Source organism: Myxine glutinosa, chromosome 1 (genome assembly GCF_964187855.1).
Source record: "Myxine glutinosa chromosome 1, kmMyxGlut1.1, whole genome shotgun sequence".
Classification (NCBI taxonomy): domain Eukaryota; kingdom Metazoa; phylum Chordata; class Myxini; order Myxiniformes; family Myxinidae; genus Myxine; species Myxine glutinosa.
In genome coordinates, this window is record NC_136261.1 from 177,634,041 (window position 1) to 177,643,789 (window position 9,749).

The 9,749-nt window shown below is 44.3% G+C and overlaps 1 protein-coding gene across 1 annotated transcript in view; it reads left to right on the top strand.

The window, feature by feature from the left end:
- Positions 1–6,876, top strand: part of RAD54B (RAD54 homolog B) — a 95,637-nt gene extending 88,761 nt beyond the window's left edge. Inside the window, exons 14-16 of the mRNA XM_078780535.1 lie at positions 2,112–2,217; positions 2,624–2,695; positions 6,269–6,876. Of these exons, the coding sequence (XP_078636661.1) occupies positions 2,112–2,137 (26 nt within the window). The 3' untranslated portion in view covers positions 2,138–2,217; positions 2,624–2,695; positions 6,269–6,876. The remainder of the gene's footprint in view (positions 1–2,111; positions 2,218–2,623; positions 2,696–6,268) is intronic.
- The last annotated feature ends 2,873 nt before the right edge of the window (positions 6,877–9,749 follow it).

Genomic DNA, 9,749 nt, shown 5'->3' on the forward strand with positions numbered 1-9,749 from the left:
ATAGATTTGGGTCAAAATGGATGCTCAACAAGTTCCACCGGCTGGGATACACTGAGTCTTACACGGAGACACAAAACTACAAATACTGCTTCCTTAATAGTAGGAGTGGAGATGATGTTCCAGATACTCCTGGCACTCTTGACACCATTGTGGAGGAAACCGATGAACAGATCAATGATGAGGTTGCGGTTGATGCTGCGCTTGAGGATCAATCAGTGATGACAGCCAAAGTGCCAGCCAGTGAAAGTGAATTGTCAAGTAATGATCAGGTGGTCTTTATGGAGGTTGGGGAAACAAACAATGCAGTCACTCAGTTTGTTGGAGACAATATAGATTTAAACATTGTCTCTATTCACGGAAACACTCCCTTTCACTCAATGGGTTGGATCGAAGTCACCTCTCCGGCACCACCTTTGCCAGATCCACAGACAACAGCAGCTTTCCCCCGGGTGAAGTTGAAGGCACTCGACAAAGCTAAGATCCTGAGAGGAACTGAAGTAAAGATTATTCCATTTACGAACAGGAAACAGATAGGAACGAACGCGATCATGTTTCTCCCCCTCGCTGAGCTTTCCTCCTCCCTGGCTCATGATCAGCCACTCCTCACTCCAGGTGACACACTCTGGGCAGCGGGGTGGGTGATCAAAGCCAACGATCCTGAGTTCCCACACTCCAACTGGAATGGCTGGATGAAGAGAATCCATGCTAATGATGCAAAGCAGAGCACACAGATCGAGTTCCTCCCAGTTATTGAAGGAGACCCTAATGACCTCAACACCATCTTCACCACTCTGAAAGAGTGCATACGGCGCGTTGGGTCGCTATAGTGACCTTTGATCTTCCGATTTGGCTGAAGGCTGTGAATATAATAAAGCAGGCAAATCTACCCGTCATTCCAAGGTTGGGTCCCTGGATGGCTGGGATACTGGATGGCTGGATGGCTGGGATACTGGATGGTTGGATCCCTGGTGTTGGGCTAGCGGCTAGGGTGCCGGCTTTAGGATCCTAGGATCCTGGGTTCGAATCTCGGTCGATCGCCGAATTAATGCCAGGGGGGTTGACTCAGCCTGTCATCCTTCCGAGGTCGGCTAATTGAGTACCAGTTCACTGGTAATTCCCTGTTTGTCGTTGAAGGCGGCAAAAAGGGTTGGCGTCAGGAAGGGCATCCGGCCGTAAAACATTGCTTCAAAAAGGGGACCAAAAAACAACAACTACCACGGTCCCCGAAAAGGCCAACCCCCGCTTTGCAGGGAAAAATGGCCTCTAAACGGTGGTTTTATTCCAAGGTTGGGTGGTTTTCACCTGCTGAAGTCTTATCTTGGATCAATGTTAATATCTTGGATAAATGTTAACAATCAACTCAGAATCATGAAAAACCCTTATTTGACCCCTCATAAGTTACTTAAGGGCCGATTAAAAAATAAAAATTCTCGAAAATAATTTTTCGGTACCCGAATTCAACAGCTTTTTTTCTGGGTTTCTCACGGGAGTTGAACTTCAACATTTTAACACATGTTATTACACACCTTTACCATTGGAGGTAAAATCTAAATTTCTTCATATTGGTGAAGAAATTTTTTGGTAACAATTTAATTAACAGATTTGTGAAATATCTCATAAAATGCCCTTACTATGGAGAATGGGGAAGAAGTGTTGTTAATGATGATGTCATTGATGCCTTAATTATGACGTCATAATTCGACAGGGACAACACTTAGTCTGATCAGTTTGAAATTTATTGAGCGTGATCTACGCAACAATTATATTACAGAATATAAATTTATGATGTCATCATTCAAGTGGTCAGGCAGCCATATTGGATCAAATTTTTTTTAAACGTTCAAAAACAAGAGTTGGCTCGTACCAGGTTGACTGCGCAGTGCGCAGGGTAAATATTCTATGAATACCATCTAGTCGGTGAAGTTACCAGACAATGGGTTCACATACATGACCTGAAAATTTATTGAACCAGTGGGAGTTTGCTTGTATGCTCACGTGATGGTTCAGCTGGTAGATGGAGAGTTACTTTGAAAACTACTGCAATAATGAAAACTAATAATGGTTTGAAAAGTAATAATGAAATCCTCACAACTGTTTGTCTTGCTTGACAGGTGTCTCAAGGTCCAGAGGTGTTTGATTGCAGCACTGTTTCGCCAGCATCACGTGGCGAGAGCAGTCCCACAACTAGTACGTCACCAGCTGACGTCTTCCATCCTGGTGACTCTCTTTTTTTCTTTTTCTTTTTTTTGTTTAAGAGCTTCATCATATGCCTATCACACAGAATGACTTGGTTACCTCCCTGACCTCAGAAGCACATTTTTCCTTTTGTGCTGTTCCATCTTGATCCACTGCGTTGCAACTCTGCCGTGAACTTTGACTTTGTATACAGAACAAACAAACAAAAAAATCACATGAAAATACACTGATATTTCTTGATGTAACAAAACATCTGATAAGCTCATATATGTACAAGATCCTCCTTGCAGCCAAAGACACAAGAAAAGCCAAATAAATCCATTGTGTAGTACGTGCACATCAGTATAATGATTGTATCTTTGCTATCAGGAAATATATGCTTGTGGTATTTTGGCCTCACATGACTGAGATTGTGACTGTTTTGAAGCCACTCCTGCAGATACGAGCCAGGTGAATAAGTTCAAGGAAGAAGATTCGTCAGAGGAGCCTAACGAATGTGGTACGTATGGTCTTGAAGAGACAGCTTGTTACATAAAAAGGCAAAACAAGTCACCATTAAAAGGGTTTTAATGTCGTATTGGTATTAAGCAAGATTTGAATATTAAGCTCTCCCCATAGCCATAGCAAGAGCTGTGTCAAAATCCTTTGTGATTAATAATTAATTAAAGTTGATGGGAAGAAAAAGGGGTAGACCTCGATGGAGATGGGAAGGTTGTATGAGGAGGGATATCTATAAAGTGGGGTGGTGGGAGAGTTGAGAGAGTTGGCTGAGGACAGAAGGAAGTGGAGGAGTATCATGTCCAAGGCATGGCAGAAGCTTGGTACCATTGTGCCTGATCCCTTACAAAGGGAGGAGAGGAATAATTGATGGGGATAATTTACAGTGCCTTCAGTAAGTATTCACACCCCTTGACTTTTTCACATTTTGTTGTGTTACAGCCTGAATTTAAAATGGATTAAATTGATATTTTTTTTGTCACTGATCTACATATAATGCCCCATAATGTCAAAATAGGGAAAAAAAAATTCAATAATTTACATAAGTATTCAACCCCCTGTGTCCATACTTTGTTGAAGTGACTTTGGCAGCGATTACAGCCTCGAGTCTTCTTGGGTATGTCTGTATCAGCTTTGCACATCTGTATTTGGGGAGTTTCTCCCATTCTTCCTTCCAGATTTGCTTAAGCTTTGTCAAGTTGGATGGGGAGCATTGGTGAACAGCAATGTTCAAGTCTATCGACAGATTCTCAATGGGATTCAAGTCTTGGTTTTGGCTAGGCCACTCAAGGACTTTCACATTATTTTCTGAAGCCATCCCAGTGTTGCTTTGGGTGTATACTTGGGGGTCATTGTCCTGCTGAAACATAAATCTTCACTGCATTTTCAGGTCTTTTGCAGTCTGAAACAGGTTACCCTCAAGGATTTGCCTGTATTTGTTCGGCTCCATTCATTGTTCCCTCTATCCTTACAAGTCCTCCAGTCTCTGCCATTGAAAAGCATCCCCATAGCATGATGCTGCCACCACCATGCTTCACGTTAGGGATGGTGTTAGATGTGTGATGAGCTTCTAATGCGTTTCCACCAGATGTAGCGCTTTGCATTCAGGCTTCAATCCTTGTCTCATCAGACCACACAATATTTTGCCTGATGCTCTCGGTCTTTCACTGCGTTTTTGGAACTCCATGCGTGCTGTCATGTGCCCTTTTCTCAGGAGTGGCTTCCATCTGGCCACTCTCCCATTAGGCCTAGATTTGTGAAGTGCTGCAGAAGACTGTTGTTGTCCTACATGCAGATTCTCCCATCTCATCCAAGGAACTCTGTAGTTCTGTCAGAGTGGTTATTGGGTTCTTGGTCACTTCCCTGACCAAGGTTCTTCTTGCCCGGTTGCTCAGTTTTGTCAGATGGCCAGCTCTAGGAAGAGGCTGGGTAGTTCCATATTCCTACCATTTCCTAATGATGGAGCTCACTGTTCTCTTGGGAACTTTCAACACTATAGAAATAGTTTTATACCCTTCCCCAGATCTATGCCTCCTCACAATTCTATCTCGGAGTTCCACAGCCAGTTCCTTGGACCTCATGGTAGAGTTTCTGCTCTGACATCCACTATCACCTGTGGGACCTTATATGGAAAGGTGTGTTTCTTTCTAAATCATGTCCAATTAATTGAATTGGCAACAGGTGGATGCCAATCAAGTTGTGGAGACATCTCAAGGATGATCAAAGGAAATTGGATGCACCTGAGCTCAATTTGCAGTGTCATAGCAAAGGGGTTGAATTCATTGACTCAAAACATTTCAGCTTTTCATTTTTAATTATTTTGTAAAAGTTTCTAAATAAAAAAATCCACTTTGACATTATATGATATTATATGTAGATCAGCGACAAAAAAATAATCGATTTAATCCATTTTAAATTGAGGCTGTAACATAAAATGTGAAAAAAGTTAAGGGGTGTGAATACTTTCTGAAGGCACTGTCCGTCCACAATGGACAGATGAGACCGAGATAAACTTTTACCAAGGTGATGGAAAGGCAAAAGTGTGGAGAAAGGAAGGAACTGCATCTGATCCAAACCATACTACCTCATCTCTGAAACATGGTGGAGGTAGTGTCATGGCTTGGGCTTGCATGGCTGCCTCTGGGACTTGCTCACTCATCTTTACTGTTGATGTAAATAATGATGGCAGCAGCAGAATGAATTTGGAAGTGTACAGAAACATTTTGTCTGCCTGTATACAAGAAAATTCCTCCAAACTCATTGAGCAGCGCTTCACCATGCAGGAAGAAAATTACCCAAAACACACCACCAAGGTGTTCATCAGAGGAAAAAGTGGAAGGTTTGAAAATCCTGATTTAAATCCAATAGAGCATGTATTTCACTTGCTGAAGAGGAGACTAAAGTCTCCAAAACAAACAACAACTGAAAATGGCTGCAGTAAAGTCTTGGCAAAGCATCTCAAATGAAGATACCAAGAGTTTGGTGATGGCAATGGGTCACAGGCTCGATGCAGTTACTGCATGCAAGGGATATACAACCAAATACTAACTATTAAACTACTTTAATTTACTTTAAGTTAATCTGTTCCAATACGTATGCTTACCTAAAATGGGGGGACTGAACATACAAAGTGTAATTATTCTACGATGGTAGAGGCCATTTTCCCCCGCAGAGCAGGGGTTGGTCTTTTTCGGGCACCATGGTCCCCTTTTTGAAGCAATGTTTTATGGCCGGACGCCCTTCCTGCCACCAACCCTGTTGGTCGCCTGTTGTGACACAGGGAATTACCAGTGAGCTGGTACTCAATTTGCCGACCTCGGAAGGATGACAGGCTGAGTCAACCCCCCCTGGTGTTAATTCAGCGATCGACCGGGATTCAAACCCAGGATCCTAGGATCCCAAGCCGGCACCCTAACCGCTAAGCCAACACCAGGGTGCTAAAACATATATACATAGAAATACCAATAAATAAAAGATGATCTTGTGTATTCTTTGCCTCATATTCATCTTTTGATCCCAAATCCAAATTTATTGAGTAAACATAAATAATAACAAATTTGACCACTGTTGCAATACTTATGGAGGGCACTGTATATATTTCCAATTTCATTTTAGCTTCAGTTTTCCCCAAAAAGTTATCATGTTTAAATGATAAATTTGTTTAATGTTTAAACATGTTTAATTTAAAAATTGCAATCCCATGTCGGCTATACCTACACCTACACACCTACACACCTACACACCTACACACCTACACACACACACACACACACACACACACACACACACACACACACACACACACACACACACACACACACACACACACACACACACACACACACACGTTTGCCCAAGGGATTTTCTAAATGTCATACAGATATTTTATTCTTAAATCAGGGCAGACTTTCAAAATAAGGTTCTGACTAACGTTGTAGTTGGTTTAGTATCAGTCGAATATTAACTTGTATAATCATTAGTGGTCTTGCTGTGGTTTGTATTGAAACTCATGCATGTAACTCGAGGGCTGAGATCGGAGAAATGTTTACAAGCACCCTCTTCACCTTGTTCACAGGACACCTATTCGAGACCAGCTCTGCCGGTGCCTTGCCTTCTCCAGTTCCCGAACCAGCCTCACCCAACCTGTCCTCACACCATCGCTTCACCGACGAAACCCAGATACCCTCTCATGACAGGCGGCCACCGATAGACCTTATAACAAGGGCGCCTGGACGCAAGCGTCGGGCCGATAGCCATGATCTGTTGGAATGGCTGAGGGAGGAAAGTGAGCGAGACCGTCGGCACATGACAGAGTGCATGGTGCAGATGACACAGACATTCGCACAGGGTGTGCACGCCATGCGAGAGCTTCTCCGGGAGCTTGTCGCCCGCGTACCGCTTCCAGGGCCATTGCCTTCTGGCCAGACTCAGCACGCTAACGACCAGACCCCGACCTCCAATGGCCCTCTGTCCGAGTTCTCGGTTTGGAGAAAATGAACCGAGTTTACTCATGAACTTCCTTCACTTGCAGACTGGCACCAGCAGTGAATATACTTTTTTTCAGTATTTTTTAATTTATAATATGTATATTTCGTTTTATTTCACCATAGGTAACCTCAAGAGTTTGAAATGCTGTAAGATTTGTCATTTTCACTCTGTTTTTAAGTAAAAATGAGAATGTGATTCGTATAGTTTACCTGTGACCAAACAAATGTCTGACAATTACTGTACCTTGAACGTCTCGTGGTCAAATCACAAGGTGCCTTTTTCGGATTACAATGTAGGCATCTCACAAACTTTATTGCTGCAATGCAGCAAACCCATTAAGACTGAAATTCGTCAAACCCCCAAAAATGTACAACTAAACATCACGTGTTTCTCCCCCATTTCCCCAGATAGATTGTCAAATTTCAACTCGTTATTTTATCGTCCATGCGTTATTGTTTTGATTATAGTTACTTTTGGTTTGAATTTCCTGTAACTTGTAATTATTTCATCGTGTTCTGCTCCTCGTGTGCGGCCTTGTAGTTGTACCCCCGTCGGTGTTTGTTATCTTAATCGTGTTTTGCTTGGCTCTTAGTTTTTTTCCCTTCTACCCCGAACATAATACTCTGTCTAACGTTCTAAATCCCCACCTCCCCCCCCCACCCCCAAAAACCACACAAACAAAACAAAAAAAAAAAAACATTTATTTTCCTTTCTCCAAGTGTACTGTTGACTCATCCTGTATTTTCTGTCCAGGTGTGCTGTTCGCCCCGCCCCCATTAACTCCTTGCCATCCACCGTTTGCCCTTCACGTGACTCGTGGTGGTCCCTCTCGGCTCTCCCCCCGTTGGTATTTTTGTGCACATAAGATTGTTCACGGTTCTGTTTAAATATTATTTAAATATGTATAACCTTTCCCCTTCAGTGTTTTACTCAGTGGTATTTTACAACACGCTGTTTTTCTTCCTATTTAAAAGGCTTTTCTCAATTTCCTCTCCAACTCATTCCACCTCAAAAAAAAGAAATTCAATATCTTATACGTCTCCCTCACTACATGGTCTAAATTCACATTCATTCCATCCCTCCTCCATCATTCTGAACCGGATTGCTAACTTGAAAATCACAACAAACCCAATTTGTTTTCAATGTTCGTCTTTCATTAATCATCCACTTTCTAAACTCCCCTCTTGCCCCTCCCATCCAAATCCCTCCCCTTGCACCTACACTCCTAAACTCCCCCCTTGCCCCGCCACTCTTAAACTCCCCCCCTGCCCCTCCACTCCTGAACTCCCCCCTTGCCCTTCCCCTCCTAAACTCCCCCCTCACTCCTCCCCTTCAAAACTACCCCCCAACCCCTCCCATTCAAATCTCCCCCCATACCATTCCTCTCCAATTCTCCCTCCTCCCCCCTCCTCCTCAAAGCTGCCTCCTCCCCACTTCGTCTCCCTTCTATCTCATACCTCCACCCCCCCAACCTTCTTCTTTCCTCTGCCCCCCCTCAAACAACCCCTCACTGTGCCTCATCCCTTCACCTTCAAACCTTTCATCCTCCTCATCCTTCCCTTTCTTGGAACTCTTCTGCAATCGCTGACACACTAACAACTGCTCTCCCTACCTCCCCCTCTCATCCTTCATCTTACCCTACTCCTCCCCTCCCCTGTCCTGTACCCGATGCTCCCCCTCTCTCTTCATTAACGGTATGGACCTCAAACATCCGGGGCCTTCGCTCAAACCTGACTGATCTCTCCATACAGGTTGCTTCTGACAATCCAGACTTGATCTGCTTAACAGAGACTTTCCTCCTTCAAGATGTCTCTGATTCCTTAATATCTCTTCCTGGTTACTCCCTCCTCCGGTATGATAGACCTGAGCCTCGGCCTGGTGGTGGAGTGGCTATCTTTATCAAAAACTCTCTTCCTCACTCTCCTTGCACTGCCCTCTCTCCTCCTCACCCCCAGGAGTACCTCTGGCTACGGCTTCCTCTCCGCTCCCACCTTTTGTTCATATGTGTTCTGTACCGTCCCCCAAACAGTGATGACTCCATCTACATTTCACTGTCCGACAACATGGACCAACTTCTATCCACTCATCCCAACGCTCTCTTCCTCATATGTGGTGACTTCAATTGTCATCATGCCACCTGGTTGGGTGTGGGTTCCTCTCTCACCAGTCATGGCACCTCAGCAAAGGACTTCTGTGACTCACTGGGATTGACACAATCTGTCAATTTCCCGACCCGGATCTCAGCCAATGGAGTATCTTCTCTTCTAGACTTGGTTATGACTAACTTCCCTGCTAATGTCTGCTGCTCTTCTTCTGCTCCAATCGGTTCTTCTGATCATGTGCTTGTCAAAGTGGACATCTCTCTGGCCATTCTCAGAGAGCCTCCTCAGCGTCGACGAGTCTGGCATTTCACTCAGGCCGACTGGGACGGTCTTCAAGCAGCCATCAATCGTCTGGATTGGTATCCCATCTCCACTGCCTCTGACATCAATTCTTCCTGGGAATTCTTCCAAAGCAAACTGATCTCTCTCATGCACAGATTTATCCCACCTCGCCTTCAGTTGTCTTACCCTTCCTCCCGTCCATGGTACACTGAATCTTGTGGTGAGGCAGTTGCCCTGAAACAACTTGCCTTTGCCCCTTGGAAGGCTAATCCAACTGAAGGAAATCTCAGTTCCTTCCACCAAGCTCGGAACAAGTGTGTGTCTACCCTCAGGAGTGCCAGGAAGCACTATCTCTCCTCACTCAAGAATGAACTCTCAAACCTGTCTCCTTCCTCCAAATCCTGGTGGCGTCTGGTCAAATCCGTTTCTGGTGTTTGTTCCCCCTCCATCCCCTCCCTTACCTCAAATGGCCACACAGTTGACATCGCTCGTGACAAAGCCGAATGCCTCAACTCTGTGTTTGCCTCAAAATCCTTAGTCCCAAACCCATCTCTCTCTGTTCCCACCTTTCCCAGTCGAACCAAACTGCTCCTGGACGCTGTGACCTTCTCTCCTGACAAGGTGGAGGAGTTTTTGTCAAACCTCGACTCTGATTCTGCAACTGGACCAGATGGCATCAGCCCA